The 26,861-nt window shown below is 35.6% G+C and overlaps 1 protein-coding gene across 15 annotated transcripts in view; it reads left to right on the top strand.

Moving 5' to 3' along the window:
• Positions 1-26,861, top strand: part of ADGRL3 (adhesion G protein-coupled receptor L3) — a 504,973-nt gene that overhangs the window by 379,573 nt on the left and 98,539 nt on the right. For all 15 annotated transcript variants that reach the window (XM_029945427.1, XM_029945417.1, XM_029945384.1 and 12 more), the window contains 4 exons: positions 6,155-6,338; positions 7,269-7,391; positions 14,255-14,463; positions 15,181-15,357. In XM_029945427.1, the coding sequence (XP_029801287.1) occupies positions 6,155-6,338; positions 7,269-7,391; positions 14,255-14,463; positions 15,181-15,357 (693 nt within the window). The remainder of the gene's footprint in view (positions 1-6,154; positions 6,339-7,268; positions 7,392-14,254; positions 14,464-15,180; positions 15,358-26,861) is intronic.

Below are 26,861 nucleotides of genomic sequence, written 5' to 3'. Positions count from 1 at the left end.
CTCTTTCTCTGCCCCTCCCTGCTCATGCTCTGTATCTCTTGCTCTCAAAATTAAATAAAACATTAAAAAAATTAAATTAAAATAATTAATAAGCTTAACATAGAATTCTTTTTCATTTCTTTTTTTGGGGGGGTGGAGGAGTTTTCATAATTCTACTTTCAATTCATCCTTTAATATGTTTTCAGGGGAAATTTTCTAAAAAACAGATCACTAAACAAATAACTCCTTTGCTTAAAAATACTCAGTTGCTGAATATTTTGTATGCAGTAAAGCCCAAATTTCTATCCCACTGAATGAAGATCTTCTAAGATGTGACTTCTACCTTCCATTTCTCCCATCACACCACTCGCCTGGTCACATTCTCTTTCCATGCGCCACACACTCTTCTCCTCCCAAACCCAACACATTCCCTGCTTTCCTACCGCTTTGGTTTTGTTTTTATCATTAACTTTCTTATTATGTTCTTTAGCCTCAAATTTCCTCATCATAATCAAGGAAAGTTTATTCATCTTTTAGTCTCTAACTCAAAATCAAACACCTTCTGGGATCTTTTCTTGTTCTTCCTGTGTAAGAATTCATTACTTTTTGTCCCATATGCTGTGAGTTTTTAGCTCTATTTTGTGCTTACCTTCTGCCTTGGAGTGTAGACAAATTGAAGGCTGACTCTATGTTTTTCTTCTCCTTCCTAACCTCTTCCAACAGTGACTTCCCTAGTTCTCTGCATAGCATACATACTTAATAGGACCTCACTGAATTACATTGAAAGTGAGCTTTGGTACACTTAAAAACATTTTGGAAAGTTATTTGTAGAATATATTGTTGTTATGCATAGTGGATTGCATTTACTACAGTAACCTGTGGTTCTGCTTTTCTCCTTTGGAACTGATTGTCTTCTTAATTCCCTCTAATTCACCCTGTCTTCCTTCCAAAGTATGTGCTATCTGAACTCTTTATACTCTCAGAACAACTCTTGGGACACAAGGCAAAAAGTTATAGGACTAGATGTTTTCATTTTCCTATTGTATATAAGGTCATGAATGATTTGACCGTAAAAGTAGGTTATCTTTGCTCAATGATCACTTATTGAGTACCTAAAATATCTCAAGGCACTAAAATTTACTTTGGTAAAACACCAGTGAACATGATCTCTCCCTAAGAACACCATAATCTAGTGAGAAAGCCAGACCTCAACTATGCCTAATTCTATTCAAGGTGAATAAGTACTAAAATGGGAACCCATTATGAATCCCTAAATGATAAAGATATAGATTATATGGGCTAGTTACTAGGTTTTTTTCATTTGTACTTACATATCCTTTGCTCTTATAAAACCAATACCTTCAGAGATTTTTTTCCCCTGCTAGTATGAAAATGGAGAAAACTCACTTAAGTATGAAACTTCACTGGATGGCAGTCATTCAGCAAAAACTTCCTGAACACTATACGCCATGCAGACACAGAGTCACTGCCCTCAGGAGACATACCTTTTCTTGAGTAAGAGTTCTAAATTAGTCACGTAGATAAATTACTAAAACAAATATTTTATATACTTTAGGTAATGATACATGATACAAAGAAAACAAAAGGGCTAACAGATTTAAGGGTGGGGGGATTCTCCTTAGGTACAGTGATAATGGAAGAACTCATTGTACTTGAGCTTAAACCTGAATGAGCTTATGATTAAAAAGCCTATCTTCAGACAGATGCGATGGTGGTGAAGTTATATATCTTTTTTACGAAGTATTCATTCTATTTTGATCTTTAGTGATTTTCAAGTGAAGAGAGAGGTGTCACTAAGTTTTCCCGGTGATTTTACTTTTCTAGTTTGAGATTTACTCCCTGTCTTGGGTAAGAAGTGTTTGTCATTGACATGTTTCTCATCAGTGACCCTAGGCTATTTCACAAGCATGAAATCTTGGATATAGCTGGTTTTCCCCCAAGTTTTTCACAGTAGTTATAGCAATTAAGTAAATGCTCCCTTTTGAAATAGTATGTTTATACACTTTATAACAAACATTTTTTAGCAAACATACTACAATTATATGCTATGGGTAAAACTAGTCCACTGGATTTAAGATCTGAATTTTATGATTGGAGCTCCAATAATAGTGTGTAATACAAATGTGTATCCAGAAGGATATGGTATGCCCATGATCCTGGTGTGAATTCAAGTGACTTTTATATTTTCTAATTTATATTTGAATTTTAGAAACAATCAAAAGTCACTTTAGAGTCTAGCCATAAACTATAAAACTATACCATAAGAAGAGTGATATCTAATAATCAAATGCCCCTGACTATCATCATATTGGAATATGATGAGACTTTCTTGTGTAGTTCTCACTTTGATGATTGGTTAGAAAACATAAATGTGTTCAAAGACACACGAAAATGTAGTAACCACTAGAATGCAAATTTCTGGTGCCTATCCAGTTTCTGCTTTACAACAGATAATAAAGTGAGTTAAAATTTAGTTTCTGACAAGGACATTTTTTACTAAATTTACTTTTCTGAATTTTAGATTATTTCAATCCATACATGTGAAATCCATTAGGTGATTTTTTTCCCCTCTCAGAGCAAAGCATTTTGATGAGAATATAAATTTCTTTAAGATAAATGCATGACCAAGTGTATTTTCTTCCAAACATATCATAGATTTTATATTAGAAAAATATTTATAGCAGAAAAAGAAATAGGTGAGAGCTTTTGGACATTAAATATGTCCCAGTACCTCACTGTAATCAAATTCATTGTACATTCCCTGTTTAATTTTGGTTCAAAGCATAGGTAAGCTTATTTCCTTCTAACCAAATAAAATGAAAATCAACATGTTTTTAAGGAGATGTTGTTGAACTAATGAAAGCAATGCAAATAACTGGTTTGACCAAACACACACACATAATACACATAATAACACACATAATAACCCACAGACTTGTGGGTAAAATATATACAAATGCAAAAAATGTATAAGGAAAACAAAATATAGATATTCTTTTGTCATTGAAGAGGTGTGACTATTTAATTGGCATCATTAAACTGGTAACTAAGACATGTCAGCAGAGGTTGGGAAACTTAAACACTGTATTATACTAGAAGAGAACAGGTCAGTTTTTTCAAACCCCTAAAATACACATTATGAATCATTTAATACACATGTTCCCATATCGTTCTATCCCTCACAGCTTCAGGAGGCATAGTCTTTTAGTAATTAAATTGTAAAATGGTTTATTTATAAAGACTGCATTCTAGAAGTTATTCCTTACAGATCTCACTTCAGAGCGAGTATTTGGTGATTATCAGATAGGATGTGTGCTTCATTCAGTAAAGACTTCTCTTTTTCCCAAACTGGATTTGGATATCCAATTAAAGTCAACATAAGATTGTACCTTAAGCACATATTATGAGCCAGGCAACATAAATGCATTTATATTGCCAAGCAATATAAAATGGTTATATCATCACCTCTAATTTACAGGTGAGGTACAGACAAGTTAAGAAATTTGCCCAAAATCACACAGCTAGTAGGTGGCACAGTCCAGGTACAGACTCAGGAGATGTGGTTCCAAATCCCATACTCCAGTTTTAGCAATACAAGATTCTGTCTTCCTATCCTTGTGTTGAAATTTCCTTACATTTACACTTAAGCAATCACAATAGGTGCTTTTTATTTTTTATTTATTTATTTATTTATTTTAAATACTTTTTTTTATTTTTGAGAGAGAGAGAGAGAGAGCGAGCGAGCGAGATAGAGAGAGACAGCATGAGCAGGGGAGGGTCAGAGAGAGAGGGAGACACAGAATCTGAACACAGGCTCCAGGCTCTGAGCTGTCAGCACAGAGCCTGATGCAGGGCTCGAACTCATGAATCCCAAGACCATGACCTGAGCCAAAGCCGGGTGCTTAAGCGACTGAGCTACCCAATAGCTGCTCTTTAAAGAAGAATAACTAAGTATTAGATTTGTGTCTTAACCCATCCAGGTTTTAGGACTATATTTTATGTCTCTCATTTCTGTAATAAACTTGGAAATCATTTGGGCTCTAATAGAAAGCATCTTTAAAGATTATAACTTATTTGGGAAGACACAATTGTTGTATTTAAAATTTCTAACTATAAAAAATACTGCACTACCTACATTTTGGAGATGCAAAACTAAGATAAATTAATAATAGGTGCCTTTGATTTGTTACCCATTCAAACCCAGTATTTTACCTAAAACAGTCTGTTGTAAATCGGTGGCCAGTTAGAACATTTTCAGAGTTGACCACAGTTGATTTTCTTGTTTTTATTTTCTTTTATCCTCTTTTTGCATTATTTTAAATTAAAAAAATAAAAACATTAAAGGGTGGAGTAGAATTACTGCATTTATCACCAGTAAAATTTTCCCTGAGGTATCATTTAAATTAATCAGTATAAGACTATTAACTAATGTTAAAATGGCTGCTCCTGAGAGACCGGGCATACTTTCTGTTCCACGGGGGATTTTCAGAGCATTTGCCATGAATTCAAAGGATCATCTAATCACAGAAAGAATACTTTTTTGCACTCAAGAGGTCAAGGTTCTCTGGCTTCCAAAAATACCTCACCCTTTTTTGTTCATTTATTTCCTATGTGGCACCTCTTTTTTGGCATACCCTGTTGGCATTATCCCTATGGAGAACTTCCTGAAAAGCAGATCATTTTGTTGTGATCAGAATTGCTTTTGTCTGCCTTCTAGGTCATGCTTTAAACTCAGAACACATGACAAAACTAAGTGACAGAACTATGTGAAAATGCCCAGTCATTAAACTCATGAGAGATTTTTTTGGTGCTCTTTTGTTTGTTTGTTTGTTTGTTTTAAACACTGCAAAATACTCAAGTTGCTAGTAGGAACTATTTTACATAAATGTCCAGTGATGTTGATTTTGGGCCAGAACTTGGACTCGCTGGGAAAAATATCAGGAAAAAACAACTCTTATCAAAAGGCAAATTAGTTTTTGAAGCTGGTGTTAATTGGCAGCCAAGGTGTTTCATTATGAAGCTGAATTTTTAACAGTTGTTACTTGGTTACTATGAAAACACCAGCCAGAAGAAAACACTGCAGTGTAATGGGTATTTCTTCAATCTCTCCTAATCCTTCTGCCAAAGTGTCAATATTGTGAGTCTTGTTTTAAAACACCCATGTGCTCCGTAGAAAGTGCCTGTGTTGGCCGTTTATTTAAGTTTATTTCTTGATTAGATGCATATTTCATAATCAACTGGCCAGGGATGATCACTTTCAAACTGCAGGTGTTGTCGTTTTTTATTTTGCAATTCTCCGTTTGAATGAAACCTTAAGAAGACCTTATTGGGAGCACTTTTTTTTTTCTCCTTCGTAACCTAGAGCATAAAGCTAACCACAGGAAGTATATAAATTGTAACGAGGGAGATGATTCTTTTGGATGAAGCAATGAGGACTGTGGTGCATTATCTCTGTGGGCACCTACTGCTGGCTTTTTTAAAAAGGAAAAACACCTGAGGGCAACAGGTAGCAAGTTCCAGCTGTTTACTCCCTCCCTAATAGTAAACAGCATGAGGAAGGTTTCTCTTCAGTCGTAACATATCCAAAGCCCCTGGGAGTATGTATGCTTTGATATTTTTTTTCCCATTCTGACATTTTACCAGCTGGCTAAGAAAAAAATTGGTTTGCTCAGCGAGCCCTCAACCTATAAGCAACCACTTTTTATATTGTCCTGTCTACAGTCATCCCTTTCATCTGTATTTAGCATGTAGTTTTATGGTGATGTATAGAAAAAAGATATTTGTGTGTGGGGGAGGTAATATGATAAAACTGTTGGTTTCAATTACTTGCCAACAGTTCCCCAGCCAAATAATTTAATTATGTGATTATAGTTTTATTGAAGTCTTAGCTATTGATTCTAAGAAGCAAGCACGGATCTATTTGTTGTCCTTCAAAACAAAAGCTGATTTTTGTCTTGCCTTGCAGTCTCAGCTAGGGTTTTAACAGAACAAAATAATGAATGCTTCTGCTGCAGCATGTCACAGGGGAGGCTGGGACAATACTGAACTCATGCACACCGCTGATCCTTGCTTGCTGAGCAACATGTACACCTGGATTTCTGACAGCTCTGTGAGTTCACTAGAGACCTCTGTCATTCTGTTCATCCTCTTGTAGGCAATGGTCGAGACAGTTAACAACCTCCTCCAGCCACAAGCCTCGAATGCATGGAGAGACCTGACTACAAGTGATCAGCTACGTGCAGCCACCATGTTGCTCGATACTGTGGAGGAAAGCGCTTTTGTGCTGGCTGATAACCTTTTGAAGACTGACATTGTCAGGGAGAACACAGACAATATTCGTAAGTGGCCTTTGTTATACAGAAGGGCCAGAGACCCTTGTGCAGCAGAAGACAGAAGAGGAAAAAAAACATTTCTGTGGTAGCCAAGATAGTATGAGTGATTTTTATTTCAGTGTAGATAAGTGATTTTTTTTCTATAATTAGAAGGATATCACCTGCCATTGGCTTAAAAAGAGCCTCATAATCAGGTATGTTATCCTCCTTAGGACATTCCAATATTGGATATATTATCCTGAGATCACCCACAGTGAGATCCTTTGCTTTGCATGTCTGTATCTACCAGTGTATGTATTGTGGTTTTTAAAATATTATCCTTCTAATGCAGTGCTTATGGGTCACTTCAGTTATAATAAGAATGTCTCTGAATTGTATAGTGTAAAGAAATCAGTCATTTAAGTGCAGGTGATAAAACAATTTTTTGTAATTATCTAATTGTCTCATAAGGAGTGTAAATCTGTTTTTATCGTGCATAAGGATATAGTGACAGTTTTATTTCAGAAGATTTGATAAAGCTGTTTCAAACTTATTAGATTTAAAGATACATCAATTTTGATATGATAGTGCAGCTCTAGATTATAAAAAGATTTTCACTTAATTCACAAAATAAAGGTATAGTTTGAAAATAAACCTAAAGTAAATGACAAAGTATGAGGATTTGAGCTTCAATTTTAAATTTTAGGTTTTATAACTGATACATTTGTATTCTTATTTACCTGATTTTAATAGTTTTATCTGCTTTACTTTAAAAATAAAATACTAAAGAAATACCTTCTAAATAAAATATTGAACTACAATAAAGTTTGAGTATTATAAATTAATGGAACAGTAATTCCAGTGTTTTTGATTTTAGAAATATTTCAGTGATTTAGGAAATCATCTTAGCTTCGGTGCGTTTCTCAGTGAGTACTGATAACTCTTTGCCATTAACAGAATTGGAAGTTGCAAGACTGAGCACGGAAGGAAACTTAGAAGACCTAAAATTTCCAGAAAACATGGGTCATGGAAGCACTATCCAGCTTTCTGCAAATACTTTAAAGCAAAATGGTCGAAATGGTAGGTTAGAGTTTATTTGTTAAGCATGTTGAAATTGAACTTACCACCAATGCCTCCTTTCTTGCCTTGGTACTTTAGATCTGCTATCCAAAAGCCCTCCTTTCATTCAACTGTTCTCTTTCTCCTCTTATCTTCTACACCAGCAACATCCCAATGTATGTGTTCCACAAAATTCTCCATCCGATTGGGAAATTGTTCTGTTCCTTTTCAATTGCACTAAAATGTCAGGCACTTGAATCTGGGGAGACTTAATGAACAACATAATCCAGATATCTGACTTTTTCTTTCAAAGAACTAACTTTCCCTGAGTTGACAGATTTAGCTTATAAAATTTTTAATGGAAATCCTAACTCTAATTTTAACATTATATGCCTTTTTATCCTTATCCACTTATTTTTGAAAATGTTTCTGTGATTTTTCTTTGCGACACATACAAAAAATTTAAATGTGAGAAGACGAATTGCGGGCACCCTGGTCAGTTGAGCGTCCAACTTCGGCTCAAGTCATGACGTTACAGTTTGTGAGTTTGAGCCCCGCATCCGGCTGTGCTACCAGTGCAGAGCTTACTTTAGATCTTCTGTTTTCTTCTCTCTGCCCGTCCCCTGCTCGCTCTAAATAAATAAATACTTAAAAAAAAATAAAGAAAATGACTTCAGGAAAAGGAACTGGCAAGTGTAGGTCAGTTTAATATGAGTTTAAATTCACTGAATATAATTAGAATTAAACTCTTTGAGAATTAAACTGTGAAAACAATTTTTAAAATTAATGATAAACCCGAGAAGATATGTCTCAAGTATCAATAGTATTAAACTTTAAACATTCTTTTCACTAGTAATAAATTGTTTAAAACGTTCATTTCTTTTTTTAAAAAAGTTTATTTACTTATTTTGAGAGACACAGACAGAGACAGTGTGAGGGGCAGAGAGAGAGGGAGAGAGAATCCCAAGCAGGCTCTTCTGCACTGTCAGTGTGGAACCCAACACAGGGCTCGAACCCACAAAACCTCGATATCATGACCTGAGCAGAAACCAAGAGTCTATCACTTAACCCACTGAGCCACCCAGGCACCCCTAAAAACCAATCTTTTTACAAACTGAGATCCTCTGACCTACCAGGTGATGATGGGAAGGTGGCCTCAGGTTGTAGCAACCAGAGTGAATGGTTGGAAACAAAAAGAAGAAGAACCTATTGAATAATACCAAGAAAAACAAATTATGGCCATTGTCAGCTGACCACAATTATTTTTAAGTGTTGGAAATGTTATAAGACTGAGCCATGTTGCTAATTGGACTGTGTGAATTTGGAGGCAGCAGTAAGATTTTCTATGGAGCAAAACCAGATTTCTACATTAGTTTTCTAAATGGTTTCCCTCCCTTCACCCTTTCCCCTAGGAAGATATCCTGTTGACAAAGGGATCCTCCTGAGAGATAAACTTGACCAGTTTGCTTCCAGTTATACTTAGAACGAAATCAGATTATTTCATTAGGATACCATAGGCCCATCCCCTTTTTCCTGCTTCATCTTCCCAACTTTATATCTATCTTTAATAGTCTCTCTATGATCCAGTCTGGTCTTGATTCTTTTCTTTTCAATTGAGATATTAGTGACATATAACTTAATATTACCTTCAGGTGTACAATATAATGATTTAATATTTCTACATAGTATGAAATGATCACAACAGCAGGTGTAGTTAACACTTATCACCACATACAGTTATAATTTTTTTTCTTGTGATGAGAACTTTTAAGATTTACCCTCTAAGGAACTTTCAAAATATACTATACAATAGTATTCATTATAATCATAGTGCGATATATTACATCTCCATGAGATTTATTTTATATCTGGAAGTTTGTGGTTTTTGACCTTTTTCACCCATTTCGCCTGCCCACCACCCTATGGCAACCACCAAACAGAATCTCTGTTTCTATAAATTTGCTCTGTTTGTTTGTTTTGTTATTTAAGATTCCACATATAAGTGAGATCATACAGTATTTGTCTTTCCCTATCTGACATATTTCACTTACCATAATAACCTCAAGGTCCATCCCTGTTATCACAAATGACCAGATTTCATTCTTTTTAATGGCTCAATAATATTCCACTTTCTTTATCCATTCATTCATCATTAGATACTTAGGTTGTTTACAGATCTTACCTCTTATAAATAATGTTGCAGTGAACATGGAGTACAGAGATCTTTTTGAGTTAGTGATTTTTTTTTCTTTCAGATAAAAACCCAGAAGTGGAATAACTGGATCATATGGTAGATCTATTTTTAACTGGGGGTGGGGGGGGCTTCCATAGTGTTTCCATAGTGGCTGCACCAATTTATATCCCCAGCAACAGTGCACATGAGTCTTCTTGTTTAGTCTTGATTCTGTTTCTTGAATATACCAAGAGTATTTTTGTATATGATTTTTGCATTTTTATTTTCCTTCTGTAATGCAATTTATACCTTTCTTTATTTAGAAGCTTCTCTAATATTTGCTGCTCACTATAAATCTACCTCTTTAAGAAGGGAAGTTTTTCTATGTCTTCCTGAAGGTATACCTTTCTCTTTTTTTTAATTTAATTTTTTTCATTTTTTATTTATATTCTAGTTAAAATTCTATTTTATTTAAATACTAGTTAATTCTAGTTTCCATTTTTATTTAAATTCTAGTTTTTATTTAAATTGTAGTTACTTAACATACAGTGAAATATTGGTTTCAAGAGGAGAATTCAGTGGCTCATCACTTACACATAACACCCAGTGCTCAGCATCACAAGTGGTGCCTCCTCAGTATCCATCACCCATCTAGCACATCCTCCACCCACCTCCCATCAACCTTCCGTTTTTTTTCTATCATTAAGAGTCTCTTATGATTTGTTTCCTTTGCTTGCTCTCTTTTTTCCTCTCCCATATATCTGTTTTATTTTTATTTTTTATTTTATTTTTTTAATGTTTATTCTTAAGGGAGAGTAAGACAGAGTATGAATGGGGGAGGGACAGAGAGAGGGAAACCCAGAATCCAAAGCAGGCTCCAAAGTATGGGAGACACAGAATCCAAAGCAGAGCTGAAAGCTCAGAGCCTGACACAGGGCTCGAACTCACGAGCCATGAGATCATGACCTGAGCTGACGTTGGATGGTTAACAAACTGAGCCACCCAGGTGCCCTCTCTGTTTTATCTTTTAAATTCCACATGTGAGTAAAATCATATGGTATTTGTCTTTCTCTGACTTATTTTGTTTGGCATAATACATTCAAGCTCCATCCACATCATTGCAAATGGCAAGATTTCACATCGTTGCTAATGGCAAGTATGGGAAACAGAGCAGTGTAGGGACCACAGAACACTGCTCAGGGTCCAAGATCTCTGAGAAGACTCGAGATTGCAGGTTGGGAACAACCTGAGAGGACTTGAGCGAAATGCCCTTGGAATGTGGCCTGTTCCTTAGTACACAGATAGGGATGCCAGCAGTAAAGAACACAGGGCATTCACTCCCCTCTTTGCGTTTCATCCTGCCAAAATGACTCCTATCATATCTTGTTTTTCTGCTGAGACCACTTCTGCACGATGTTCTCTGTACATTGTTGCCATACTTCACTAGGCTTTTGTAGTTAATCATAGTTGATTCATATCTCTGGGAAGGTATACATGAAGATGCATAATAAAATTCTGGACCTCAGGCTGCTGGCTCGGGGTCCTCTGTACCTGGCTACACTGTCCTCTTTTTTTTCTCAGTTCGTTCACTGCCTCAGGTCCCCAATCCTTTGAGGTCGACAGCAAGATTTCATTCTTTTTGATAGCTGGGTAATATTCCATCAAATTATGGCTGGGTAATGTACACGTACATACATACTACATCTTCTTTATCCATTTATCAGTCAGTGGATATTTGGGCATTACTCTTTCATAATAGCTCTTTTCCCATTAGCCATTTTATGCTAATGCTTCTTTTAGTGGTTATTCACTTGCTATTATATGAAATTTTGTTATTATTTTCTTATGTTGCCCATTTATCATCTGACTTTCCTTCTAGACAGTAAGCCCCATGAGAGCAGGGACCGTGTCTTACCTGTTCATTGATGTAACCCTAGTGCCTGTCACATGGATAAACTCTCTAAGAATTTATCAAAAAAATGTGTGAACTTTCAGATATTAAAGTTAATGACAATTAAAATATGACTAGATTGTTCATATTATATTTTGTGCTCATTTATTTGCTAAAGTAGTGTGTGCATGTGTGAGTGTGTGTTATTGTGTGTTAGGTCACATTTAATCATTAATTTTGGCATGGAAAATCTGTAACATTTATATTTTATATTTGACCAAATACATTGGGAAAACAAGGCGGGATATCAACATGACACTGTCCCACTGGTGGAAATTGGTAGGAATTATCAGCCAGTTATTTACCAGTTAAAATGAAATTTGTTACTGTCAACAAGAAAAATAAATAGATGTTCCTAAGTATATCCTTGCAAAATTTAGCATGTTTTTATCGAATCTTGAGAAAACTAAAATTTAAGGAATTGCTGTTGTTTGCCAAATCATGTTAACAGATATGGGTTGGAAGTTTAAGAGTGCCCCTTTCCTTTATATAGGTCTTATCATAATCTCTCTGCTGAATTACTGAAAGAATAATAGATATTTCATAAAATCAAAGAAGGCTAGAGAATCAGGCCCAGAAAACATACAAGAGCAAGGAGGCTGACAGCAGCCTGTGCCATCACACTGATGCATTGCTGTGAGATGTCACTGCTGCACAGCTGAAGCGCAAGTGAAGGGTGTCTGCTGCTCCATCTCCTGCTTCGCATCTGAAGTCAGAGACCAGTGTATCTGGTGGGAGGCATCTAGCTGAGTTGTCCAGCATAACCTCTTTGCAAGACAGGCTGGGAAAACAAATCTACATCCATTTTGTGTCTATCATTCCATAATAGGAGGGAATTTTCCAAACATGGGAGCACTGTGTAGATGCTGTACAGCCCCCTCCCTCCTCAAAAGAAATATATTAAAATTTCTTTGTTTTTATTCTCACTTGACTCTAAGATTCAGGGATAAGGATGGAGATACCCTTATCTTAGGAACCATAGTCATCAGGACAGTGTCTGGTTCTTGGTGAACCAATATGAATTCATACTGGAAATAATACCTAGGGCTTGACTTATTTTAAGAAAGAAATCCATATGGGGGTAACTAGGTGACTCAGTCAGTTAAGTGTTCTACTCTTGATTTCAGCTCAAATCATGATCTCAGTGTTCATGAGATCAAGCCCCACATCGGGCTCTGTGCTGACACCACAGAGCCTGCTGGGGATCTCTCTTTTCCTCTTTCTCTGCCTCTCCCTTATTTGCATGCACACACTCTCTCAAAAATAAACATTAAAAAAAGAAAGAAAATGATATGATAAAAAAACATGTTAAAAGAAGGTTCATTTACAGAAGATTGCATGGAAGAAATAGTCATAAGGGAAGAGCTAAGGTGGAAGGATGTATGGAGAAGATGACCTTGAAAAACATGGTAATTGAGTTTTAAGACAGATAAAGATTTTAAATTCTTGTTTGTTTTATTGAAATCGATATATAATTTACATGCAACAAAATGCACATACCTTAAGTATGTGGCTTGATGAATTTGATAATTGTACATTCTTTGTCCATTACATAAATTGTACATTACGTAAAATAAGATACAAATCTCTTCTATTACTTAGAAATTATTACCCCTTTCCAGTCTTCTTCCTCTTTCTCCCCATCTGATGAAACTATTCTCTTCTCATTCTTATCTCTATAGACAGAGTTTTCCTGTTCTTAGACTTTCTATAACTGGAATCAGATAGCATATATTCTTTCCAGTTTGTATTTTTTAACTGAACAAAAGATTTTTGGGATTCTGTCATCATGCTCTAATAGTGTTTGTTCTTTGCTCTATCAGTAGTTCTTTATTGATGCATAGTATAACACATTATATTAATATACCATCATTTGTCTATGGATATATTTTTGTGTTGTTTCCATCGAGGGAATATTATGAATAAGGATGGTTTTAACAATCTTATACAAGGTGTTTTTTTTTTCTTTGCTGATATATATTTTTACTTATCTAGGAAGAGTAGATGCTTAACTTTGTAAGAAATCACCATTTTCCAAACAGTTGACCTATTTTCCATTTGCCTCAGCGGTGTCCAGGAACTCAGCTGTTCTACATCTTTATCAAATACTAGTGTGATCAGTCATTTTGATTTTAAAAATTGTAGTGGGTATGAAATGGTATCTCAATGTGATCCTTCATTTTTATTTCAATAATTACTAAAGATATTGATAACATTTCATATATTTTCTTACATATGTTTATATCATTTGCCACTTTCATGTTTATTTATTTTTTTTGTTGATTAGCAGAAATGCTATAGAGAGTCATGAGTTTCATATTATTGTTAATGCTGTATTTCGATAGACACATTTTTATAAAGCTCAGCTTACCTTTTTTTTTCTTCTTTGGTTAATAATTTTTGGGGTCCTATCCAAGTCATCCTTGCCTCCTGCAAGATCACAAAGATTCTACATTTTGATCCAGAAACTTCATGGGTTTTATGTTGAGATCTAGAGTCTGTCTTTAACTTTTGAATATGGAATGAGGTAGGGATTGGCATTCATCTTTTTAAATACCAATTGTATTTTTTTCAGCATCATTTGACATTTCTTTTCTCATAAATGACTTGGCACTTTAGTTAAAATGAATCTTTAATTTTGTGGTGAATAAAGACTATGGATTAGATTATAATTTAATTAGAACTATGTAAAATAAGTGGAATGTACAAAAGAATCAGAGTTTCTTCCCAACTTATAATTCTCATTTTCATTTATTTCAGGAGAAATCAGAGTGGCTTTTGTCCTGTATAACAACTTGGGTCCTTATTTGTCCACGGAGAATGCCAGCATGAAGTTGGGAACAGAGGCTATGTCCACCAATCATTCTGTTATTGTCAATTCCCCTGTTATTACAGCAGCAATAAACAAAGAGTTCAGCAATAAAGTTTATTTAGCTGATCCTGTGGTGTTCACTGTTAAACATATTAAGGTAAGAAAATGGCATATTAAGTTTAGTTATGCATATGTAATTATGCATGTTACAGCATGAACATGAAGCATATTAATTTTTGCTTAATTTTTTTTCCTATTATTTGGTAGGTAAACAATTCATTGTCTATAAAGTAATAGTGGTGATCTTTCTTTTTTTTTTTTCCCGAAATGAGGGAGGATAGTAATCTTGAATAGTAAACGCTTCTGGTAAAAATATTTGTAGATGGATTTACAAAGGTGTCTTCATAATTAAAAAGAACTAGCAATATATTTAGTGGAATTGGACATGGCTTCATATATGATGTTACAAGCAATTATGTCTTTATACATAGATATATTTTTGTGTATGTACAAAGACTGTATTGTAAAATGAACAATATTCTAAAGACCATCTTTTCAGAAGTAGATTGTTTAAATTTGTTGTAATGTACTTTACTTTGAAATTAGTTGAAGGCCTTCTGAGACATTGATACTAGTATTCCATCAATATTAATTTTTTAAAAAGTAAGCTTACCTCTAATCAGAGGAAATAAACAACATATGTTCATATTTGCTGAGGCTTGATGAGGCTCACTTACTATAAAAACACTGGTATACATCACCACAAAAGTTGGCACCGAGGATAAATGTGTGTTAGATGTAAAGAAATTGCCTATCTAATTTACATGATCATAAAGTAGTTATTGGCTTTATTGATTTTTTTTACCCCCTGTAGCAGTCCGAGGAGAATTTCAACCCTAACTGCTCATTTTGGAGCTATTCCAAGCGCACAATGACGGGTTACTGGTCAACACAAGGCTGTCGGCTCCTAACAACAAATAAGACACATACTACGTGCTCTTGTAACCACTTAACCAATTTTGCAGTACTGATGGCACATGTAGAAGTTAAGGTAAGACATATAACATAAAATAAAGATGTCTAAGCATATGGTCAGGATACCATTGTTAAAAGCCCTAACTCCATGGACCAGTCTTACTCAAAGGTTTTCCACTTTTCTAGTCATTCTGTTCAAAAACTCTCTCTGTTTCAACCCATATCCTCCTGGTTGGTTCAAAGAAGACTTTTTTTTTGTCCTATTATCAACATAGTTTATAAAATTGAAGTTTATAAAATTATAAAATTGAAATTGTGCTTATAAAATTCCCTTAGTCTCACCTGCTCTTACTTTGTATGAATAAGTGAGATCTCATTAACAAAAACAAGCTAGGACCCCAAGATCTGGTAGGTTCCAAATTAAAAATGCATAGGACTGCATTAAATACTGCCAAAAGGACTCTTAGGAAAACAGCACAATAAACAATCCTGGTAATGCAAAGAGCTTAGCAAATTCTAATTTAATGTAATGAGTTTTGTCCATTCAAGAAAACCCTATTCTAAGGAAAAATCTAGGTAATAGGTAGTTTCCAAAGTCAGAAACCTAGCTAAAGTGGCTTTATCAGTCTCTTCCTGGCATGATATTGGCTCATAGGGGACGTGAAGACGATTTAATTTCAGATATACTTAAGACATAAAAATACAAAGGGTTTATTAGCTTGGTTATAGAGATTGATGGGTTAGTAACAAGGAATTATATACTTATAGTTTCTCTTTTCATTTCCCTGATGTCAATAAAAAGAGGAAAGATTACTCTCCAATGTGTTTTCAAAGATAAAAACTGTGGCAAAGGTTTCATCTGCTCGATGTCATTTTTCCAAATGATTTCATCCAAATTTTCTTTGACGCTGTTGAATTTAGAGATAGTATGGGTATTCCAGAAGGAGACCAAATCCAAACCCTGTTAGCATCTTGAAAGTAAATTACCTTAGCTGTGTCAGGATAGTTCAAATCTTGGTCTTTAAAGGACTACATGTGCTACCTTGTCAGAGCGTCACAAATTGATCTAGTTTAGCAAGGCTGGCTATACCAACAAATGTTAGATTTAAACCTGCAACATGTGAGTGTGGCTCTGGGATTCTATTTTTCTATTTAGGGAATAAATTCAAACACAGAGAAATGGATCATATTTGAAACAATAATGAAATATCATGTTTTGCGCAAGGCTTTGCATGCAAGAATTCTATGACTATTATTGTATATCAACAAGAGATAAAATAAATGCAAACCAATATTTTCCTATAGCAATTAGTCACACAGGCTATATGTCTTGGTTGTCAGTATCGTAGTCTCTTATGATTGCCAGCAACCTCATTTTGGTCTCACAGCATGCCTTTGGTACATAAAAAACAGAAAACAAGGAGTCTGAACAACACTACAAGTCCCAAAGAAATACGCTAACCAAACTTACATTAGACTAATTTCTAAAACAGAATACAAATTTATCTGGGCATAGTGAGAACTATAGCAGCCAGTAGGAATAGATATTTGTTATTTACTTCTTGATCACTTTATAACTCCACAGGAAAATATATGAAGGAAACAAAATTATATTGGTTAGTTTTGTTTGATGAGCTTGGGAAGAGGGCAGAGGAGTGGGCTGAGTAATCTCATAGCAGTTGCCATTATGCTGTGGTCCCTTGATGCATGGGTACCCTGATTCATTCCAGGCTCTTCCTGTGAATAATATGTGTTGCCCTTACCTATCATCTGTGTGATCTTTGCTGTTTATTCTGCACTTCTTTTTTTTAATCAACATTTTGAACACTTACATAAAGGTATTAACATGTTGGCTGCTACATAGGAAGCTCCCAGTAAATGTAAGTTCCTCTTTCCCATCTGCCAGAGATAATTTTTGCTCAGCATTCCACGAAAGCTTCTGGCCGTCAAGGAACTCACATTTTTGATGGGGGGAGGGAGGGTGGGAAGGGCAGAGAAGTGAAGATGCAGTCATAATTTTGCTAAGTATTGTAATTGAGATTTTCACTCTGATTTCATAATGCAGAGGAGGGTCATTGATTAAGGCAGGGCTTCTCAGAAAGGGTTTGCCAAAAAAGGACTCTGTTGTGAAAGATGAGTAAGGTATATTTAGTAAGGCAACTTGAGGAGAATTTGCACTGACCACCTTTTTGCGACACTTTCATCACTTTGCTTTGGGTATACCACTCCCTCTTGTTTCTTTCCTTCCTCGGTGGTCCTTCTTAGATTCCTTTGCTGTTCCTCCTCATCTCCCTGATCTCTCATTGTTGCTTTGGCCCAAAGTGTAATGTTAGATCTAGAGTAGGCATTATCTGTTCTTTGTCCCTAGATGATATTCTATCCTCATATGGCTCTAAACATCTTATGATTCCCAGACTTCTATCTCCATTTCTTAACTCCAGACTCCTAGATTCAGCTGCTGACTTGTTATATCCACTTAGGCTTCTAATAAGTGTCTCATTTCTAGAACTATACTTCTGGTATTTTTCCATCGGAGTCTTCTTCTTGGTACAGGGTTGCTCTGTCCTTCGAGGTGTTCGGGCCCTGAGCCATGAACCATCCTGCATTTGTTTCTTTTCCTTTGAACCACACACCCACCCTGGGAGCATATCCTGCAAGATCCAGGATCTGACAGATTCTCAGGATCTTTGTCACTACCAGCAAGTTCCCAGCCACTGTCATCTATCCTTAAATTCTACTTACAGCCCCTTCATTGGTCTCCCTGCTTCTCTCCATGCCCCCTCTTAAATTTAGTCTCGGTATAGTTGCCACAGGGATACTCTTAACATGTGAGTCAGACCTCCCTCTTGTCTGATTCACTTTCAAAAATCAGTTCTGTAATCCCTTTAAAATGCAAATCAGGTACTTCATATCTTTGATTGAATTTGAATGACTCCTTATCTCAAGATAAGAGCAAATCCAAAATTCTGGCCTCTTAACATCTCTTGACCTTTTTTCCTACTACTCTGACTCTTGCTCACTTGGCTTCAGACATGACAAGTCTCCTTGCCTTTCTACAAATACATAAGGTATTAGTTAGACCTGAAAGTCCACGCCTTCTTCTTACCCACCAAAACAGCCACATACCCAACTTCCTCAACTCCTTTAAATCTCTCCTTCACTGTCACCTTTTCAATAGGGCTTACCCTGTCCACACTATTTAAAATTTCATATTAGTCTACCCACCCCCCACCCCCAATACTGTAAGGAATAAATAAGGCAAAACAGTTCCCTGGTCTCAGAGAAGTTGTAGTTTTTCAAGAGAAAGAAGGACTAAGACTGATTTTGAATAGGGTCGTAGGAAAGATTTAATAGTTGTTGGTTTTTTTTCTTGCAAGAGAGTAGGGGTGGGGCACAGGGAGAGGGAGAGACAGAGTCTTAAGCAGCCTTTATGACCAGCTCCTCAGCTTGGAGCCCTACAAGGGGCTTGATCTCACCACTGAGAAGCTAGATCTTGCAACCATGAGATCACGATCTTAGCCAAAATCAAGAGTTGGACAGTTAACCAACTTAGCCACCCAGATGCCCCAATTTTGCAATTCTAAAGAAGAAAAAGTCAACTGAGTAAGTCTGAAGATCTGATTGACCTTAATAAGCCATTCATGAATCAGGTAGTGTTCCATCTAACAAGTAGAGAGGAAATCTGATGATTTGTACAAAATACAAGCTTTTTATTGGAGAAGTTGGGACAAGGAAGTTATTAGCAAAATAAAGGAAAGGACTATTTCAGGCAAGGTTACCTTCCCTTAGGGGGAAGAGCAGGAGTCTTATTAGTTGGAATTCCTTCATCTTTGAGTGGTGGGTGGTGGGGGTGGTAGAGGGCCTATGTGAGAGATTACCACATGGGTACTTTCCAGAAAATTCCTGACTGGCTAAAACTTACATTACTTAGGATAGGTTGAAACTGCAATTTGGGTTAGGTATTAAGCCCAGTTTGGTGATTTAGGCTAAGTGGTGCCATTTGGGGCCTGTGGTTTTCTTTTCAACAATAGCTAGGTCAATGGAGACAGGTTATGAAAGGAAGGAGATCCTTCTACCATAGGATGGCAGTCTTGCTGGTTATCTATTTGTGAGTTTATTCTATTGTCTATTGTGTATTGTTTACTCTAATTTGATTGTAACAAATGCTTTAAAATAAGATTGACAATTTATATCACCTATAGCTCCTTCCTTTACTTAAATTGTAATTCTTTGGGAGATAACTAAAAAAACAAAAACTTTTGGGGCACCTAGGTGGCTCAGTTGGTTGAGCATCAACTTCAGCTCAGGTCATGATCTCATGGTTCGTGAGTTCAAGCCTCACATCAGGCTCTGTGCTGTCTGTGCAGAGCCTACTTTAGATCTTCTCTCCCTCCTCCCCGCCCCAACTTGCACACACACTGTCTCTCTCTCTCTCTCTCTCTCTCTCTCTCAAAAATATATAAATGTTTAAAATAAATAAATAAAAAATAATAAAAAATAACTTTTTCCTGTCAGTTCAACTCGATATTGATTTTCATTATTTTTAAAAGTCTTCACTTTACTTAGTTTGATGCTTGCATCTTTTTCTCTTTCTGTTTTTTTTAATTTTTTAACATTTTATTTATTTCTGAGAGACAGAGTGAGACAGTGTGTGAGTTGGGGAGGGGCAGAGAGAGAGGGAGACACCGAATCTGAAGCAGGCTGCAGGCTCTGAGCTGCCAACACAGAGTCTGATGCAGGGCTGGAACCCATAAACTGTGAGATCATGACCTGAGTCGAAGTCAGATACTCAACTGACTGAGCCACCCAGGTGCCCCTCTTTCTGTGTTTTGGATATTGCTCCCACCCCAACTTCACTCCAGTCCAATTGTAAGCATTGATTTTGCTGTTTGAAATCATTGCATTTATTTCTTTATTTAGTAATGATTCAAAATAGTGACAATTTAGAAAATTTTAGTGTCATATCATAGATTCTGTGTGTCAAATATTTTATAGCTGAACTTTTACTAGGCTCGTAGAAAATAGGTAGTTTTATGTTGCAAGTTTTGACAGTTGTTCCTGAAGGAAAGTACTTATTTTTTAAACATAATATTTTTATTCTTTACATGCCAAAAGAAAAATTATTTTGAATGTAAGTAGTGATATTATTACTAAAAAATAAAATGTTTAGTGTATGATACTTATCATTATACACTTCCATTACCTAAGTTTTAGGCTCATTTTTTAAAAATTTAACATAATAGGGTGATGGGATTGAGGGAGAGGTAGAGATTAAAAATTACACTTGGCATATAGTACTTTATGTGTTAATTTAAGGAAAAAATCTATTTTTTCAAATGTTTATTTATTTTTGAGAGAGTGGAAGAGAGAGGCAGAGGTGAGGGGCAGAGAGAGAGGGAGACAGAATCTGAAGCAGGCTCCAGGCTCTGAGCTAGCTGTCAGCACAGAGCCCGACGTGGAGCTCAAACCCACGAACCATGAGATCATGACCTGAGCCGAAGCCGGACGCTTAACCAACTGAGCCATCCAGGCACCCCAGTTTAAGGGAAAAAAATCTAGAAGCTGACAAGATGAATACCCTCCAAATATGGAATATTCCACAAAAAAGCAAATAGTCAAACATGTAAGATTTTGTTGTATTATCTTGTTTATTAACTTTGTATTTAAAAATTGACAACCTTTTGGAACCAAGAATTATTCTTGAATTTTCTTAGTGAACCGTTTTATAATGGTGTATTTCCTTCATAGATTTATTAACATTTAAAATTATTTATTGGCTAGTATGCTGTTTTATTGTCTACCTGCCTCACTAGACACTAGTGTGGTATTAAGGGCAGAGAAAAATGAGAGAGTCAGCAGTGCAGATCATCTGGGGAAACACTGTTCCAGGCAAAAATAATATCCTGAACCTAGGGTGATTCTGATGTGTTTGAGGAACTTCAAAAAGAACAGTGTAGTTGAGTGGAAAGAGTCGGAGAGAAAGTGCATTAGTGGAAAAAGTCAAAGGGTCTAGAAAGGAAGGTTTTGTAGAACTTGGAATGACTTTGGGTTCAGGTTTTACTCAAAGTGCAATGGAAAACTGCAGGAGGGTTTTGAGCATATGTTACATATGTAATATATTAAATAGTTTGCATTTACACATTTGAAATATATTTATTAACAAGAAAACCTCAGCCATCCCCAAACCTTAAATGATATATATACTTCCTTAAAGTGTGGGTTAGTTTTTGCACTGAGGAATACGTATTTTGCAAGATAGCTGATCTCTATGTGTCTTTTAGCTCCTCTGAATTTTAAGTTCCTTGAACTCAGTTAGTATGTTTATTCTGGAGTCCAACATATCTAGAACTAAGTCTGTACCAACTAATGATTTTCTAGAACTCACTACATTTTTGTCCAGGCATTAATTGTCCAAGATAATTTGTCCCAAAACCAAGACACCCTTTTAGTTAATAAAAGAAAAGCAGCACCACCAACCTCAATGACCTCTCCCCCTGTACCAGATACTTGCAAACACACATCTTTTAATTTCCTAGGTCAGAGAGAATATTTACAACTTTATATCATTTGTGAGCAGTAGGCTAGGAAGAGATTTCAAAATATAAGTGAGTGTGAGGGGAGAATTTTCTTCTCACCACCATGGCCCCCAAAGCACCACATAGCCTCAACTCGAATGCTCTTTTGAGTAAATAAGGAATGAAGAGTGCTCTCTCCCTGTCACTTCCCTCTAACCTACACTGGATCACCAATTTCCTATAGTCTTTTTTGTTTGACTTCTGATGAAAATGCTCTAAAAGGAGAAATTATTAGAAAGAGCGAAAAGTTCTGTAGATTCTTCCCTCTATCTCTGTATAGGATAGGGAGGAAGAGACGAAAGGTAAACTACCTGATCATAGCAAGGAGGATACTTTTCTGCATATGCACTTGAGAAGATGAATTGGCAACTAGCTTTGGTCGAACTTCTTAGGTTTGTGAAAGGAGGAGATATATCCCAAATTAGCTTTTTATAGAGATAGAACAGATGAAATTATGGAATTGAAGAAAAATAAACCATTACAAATTCTTCTTTTTCTTTTTAAAGTTTATTTACTTATTTTGAAAAAAAGTGCACAAGCAGGGGAGGGGCAGAGAGAGAAAGAGAGAGAGAATGTCATCAGCACAGAGCCCAACACGGGACTCGAAACCATGAAGCATGAGATCATTACCTGAGTCAAGATCAAGAATTGGATGCTTAACTGACTGAACCACCCAGGCACCTTTATTAAAATTCTTCTGTTACTTTTTCCTCTACTCTTTCTACAGAACTTTTATTAAAAAGTTGAAGAGGACCTGGGTGGCTCAGTAAGTTAAGCATGTGACTCTTGATCTCAGCTCATTTTCTCTTGGTTTATGGGATCCAGACTGCATCAGGCTCTGTGCTGAGCATGGAGCCTGATTGGGATTTTCTCTCTCTCCCTCTTTCTCCATCCTTCCCCTTATTCTCTCTATGTCTCTCAAAATAAATAAATAAACTTTTTTTTTAAGTTGAAAGAATGGTACAATAAACATTTATATATCATTTTTCTAAATTTACATTTAAATTTTTACCACATTTGACTGTCACTTTACTGTGTATGTATGTGCACATATATTTATCTGTAGTGTTTGATTTTTCAAAAGTAAATTACTGGCTTCATAATACATAATTCCTAAGTCTTCCCTCAAATATGTTTTGAGAACACAGACATTCTCGACTATGGCCATACCACCCTGAACACGCCCGATCTTGTCTGATCTCAGAAGCTAAGCAGGGTTGGGCCTGGTTAGTACTTGGATGGGAGAACACAGACATTCTGTACTATTAACACACACAGGAAATTTAACATTGATAAAGTACTACCCTCTAGTACAAAATCCATTAACAAATATTTTCAATACTTCTAATAATGTCCTTTTTAGCCTTTTATTTTTTCATGTAGAACCCAATTAAGAATCACACATTGCCTTTAGTTGCCACATCTGTTTAGCCTTCTATAATGTAGAAGTTTTCCTCTTGGTTTTGTCTTTCATGGAAATGACATTTGGTGGAATCCAGGCCATTTTTTTCCTGTAGAATGTTCCACAATTTCAATCTTTCTGATTGTTTTCTCATAATTAGATTTGCATTAAACATTTTTGGCAAGAAAACTCTATCAGCAATGCTGTATCCTTCCCCTTGTATCAAGAAGCCCTTTATTGGAACATTGAAGAGGACATTGAACTCTTTGTAACAAAGATGAATCTGTTGAAACATATTTAAAAACTTGATTTTATTCATCTCATTTTTAAAATTATCATGTGTTTACTTTGCCCTTTATTTCTCAAGTAGTTGACGATTGTCTTTGTGATAGGCAAAGCTGATCATCTAATTAGTAATACAGATAAGTAATCACTAAAATTAGAATTTTGTGTGTCTTATAATTGTGGTACAGGATGCTATAGAAACACATAAGAAAGAACCTTAACTTGTCCTTGAAATGTCAAGGAATATGTTCTAGGCGAAGGCACATAACAAAATGAGAGTGACAAGGTTGAAGTAGCATGAAATAAGCCTAGGTTTTTGTGGTTTTATGGTATATTTTTTTTCAGAAAATTGTGTATTTTTAAGAGTATTAATAACACTCTCTCTATTTTAGTTCTGGGTTGTGGTGGAATTTTTAAATAGAAAGAGACCTGTGATCTTCTCATACCCAAATTGGATCATTATACTTTTAAATGTTAGGGTTTTTATCATCTTCAGTAAATAAGCTTGACTAAGAATAGGAGCTGGAGATTCATCTGCAGTTCTAGTGAGCAATATTTTGTAAGAAATAGTAATTAAGGGGTGTGGGTGGGCTCAGTTTGTTAAGCGTCCAACATCATTTAATGGTTTGTGAGTTTGAACCTCACATTGGGCTCTGCATTGACAGCTCAGAGCCTGGAGCCTGCTTCACATTTGGTGTCTCTCTCTCTCTGTCCCTCCCCCACTATTCTCTATTTCTCTGTCCCTCAAAAACAAATAAATAAATATATATATTAAAAAAAGAAGTAATCAAGTTTAAGTAATCAAGTTTATGGAGATTCCAAAGCTGGAGATTGAGTGAGGACTTCACCTCTCAGAAGGGGCACCATGTCCTGGAATCAATATCATTTCTTTAGTGTCTATGTGCATTGTGTCATTTAACCCACAATACAACAATAGGTATTATGATCATAATTTATTGTCCACTTTATAATCTGAAGAGAAGTTAGGATAAGAATTAGGGGCACCTGGGTGGCTCAGTCTGTTAAGCATCCAGCTTCGGCTCAGGTCCTGATCTCACGGTTTGTGGGTTCAAGCCCCACGTCAGGCTCTGTGCTGACAGCTAACTCAGAGCCTGGAGCCTGTCTTCGGATTCTGTGTCTCCCTCTCTCTGATTCTCCCCTGCTTGCACTGTCTCTCTCTGTCTATCAAAAATTAATAAATTAAAAATCAGGAGATTTAGAGTCATGATTCCAATTCAAAGAAAATTGTTTCTTATTCTCAGGCAAATCCTTTGAACTCCCTGTTCCCATCATTAAATCACTTAAATAAGACTAGTAATTTTTTACTAACATTATCTCAGGATTATTTTAGGAACTGAATGACAAAATTCGTTAAGACCTTGTTGAGAATTAAAAAGTTAACTGAAAATATTTTTTAAGTTCATCTATTTATTGGGAAAGAGAGAGAGAGAGAGAACCAGCAGGGGAAGGGCAGAGAGAGGAACAGAGGATCTGAAGTGGGCTCCGTGCCAACAGCAGAGGGCCAGTAGAGAGCCAACAGAAAGTGTGATGCAGGGCTTGAAATTATGAACTGTGAGATCATGACCTGTGCTGAAGTCACACACTTAGCTGACTGAGACACCCAGACACCCCACCTAATTATGTTTTAATTCACGGTATGCTTGCCTATCCTCAAAGCCCTTGAACTCTTGAGTCTGGGGGTAGTTAGCTGTCAAGACCCAAATATTTAGTTTTATTTCTAATAAAATACAATGATTTTTACATACCCTACACAGCTAAATTTTTCCTTAAAAAAAAAAGAAGAGCATAGGCCAGTGCTTTGCCTCAGTTTTTGAAGTGACAAATTCTTTTTTTATAATGAAATAGTCAAATAATAGATCTGCAGCAAGATATTATCATAACTGCATATAAATCTCCAGCCCTTCAAAATGTTGATTAGATGGACACTGAATTCCTGCACTATCAGCACTACCAAACTCAATTTGAAGTACAATTATAAATCAATACTAATACAATCAATACAAATCTTTTTATTGATTGTGTTTCTTCTTCCTGAGACAATTTTTGGCATTGACTATCACAAGGGATTATTTTTTAAGTTATTTTAAATATAATGACTTTACTTACACAATTTACCCATGCTTAAGAAAGTATGATCAACCAACCAAGCAAATAAACCAAGCATAAAAATCTCCATTCTCATGTTCTAAAAATATCCTCAATTTCTTATACTGTTCATAGTAAGAACTACTTGATGTGTTTACTAACTGTACTCTATTCGTTCCGGATCACAAAATTTTACTTTCTTTTCTAACATTGAGACTATTCAGTGATTGTTCTTCTTTTCTCCTAGCCTATTTCATTCCATTGTGTCTAGTAAATAAAGTAATAAAGCTAGAGAACTATTGGACTCCAGAGGAATTAGGCTAGATTTTCCAGAATAGTTATTTATATAGCTTTCTAAGGTAGGCAACTAGGTCTACTTATATAAATGAGATTTGAAAAGCATTGGAACAAAAATATGGCTGAACTAAACCACTTTTCCTAACTTGTTATAGACAATTCAAAGAATTGCCAGTTTACTATATGTATCCTTATAGAGTAAGCATTATGATTTAAAGGTTTTCTATGGTTTCTTGCTTACTGATTTAAATACCCAATTCATAGAACTTTTAAGATGTTAATTTTGTAAAATTTAATGTTAGCTTACGTTATTGTCTCTAGGCCTATGTGGTAATTGTCCCTGAGGTTATTATCCAGAAGACTCCTACTCTGTTTAAAATGCAATCAGTTTATTCATGAGAGTGGTAAAAAGAACACCTAGTAACAATCCCTTTTTTTCTTTTTTCTGAAATTGTTTTAGTTCAGAAAATCAAATAAAAGTAGAATAATGGAGTAAAAATGAGAAGTGTGTACATGTGTGTATCTGAGTGTTTGAATCTGCATTCTATTTTATTTAGTACCTGAAGTGTAGTAGGCATCCAATGAATATTCTTAGAATGAATCTATCAAAATTTTAGTAGATATTTAGGGCTTGGTGTAGTTTCTAATTACATGGTTTTTATAATCTAGTAATGCAAAATTACTTTATCTTTTAAACCTAAGTTAATTTGTTTCTGTTTTAAAACTTTTCTTTCTTATTATGGTGAATTTATCACTGCTTACATGCCAAAGGAAATTACGGAATGATGCATATATAACAATAAACATATCTGGGCAATTCAAGTCTGGCATTTCCATTGTTTCCTTTCATTCTACTTCAGCTCCCCTATGCCATTCCATATCATCTCACCCCTCTAAGAAGTAGTTTCAAAAATT

The sequence above is a fragment of the Suricata suricatta genome, chromosome 1 (assembly GCF_006229205.1).
Source record: "Suricata suricatta isolate VVHF042 chromosome 1, meerkat_22Aug2017_6uvM2_HiC, whole genome shotgun sequence".
NCBI classification, from domain to species: domain Eukaryota; kingdom Metazoa; phylum Chordata; class Mammalia; order Carnivora; family Herpestidae; genus Suricata; species Suricata suricatta.
This window is presented reverse-complemented; position numbering and strand designations above follow the sequence as displayed.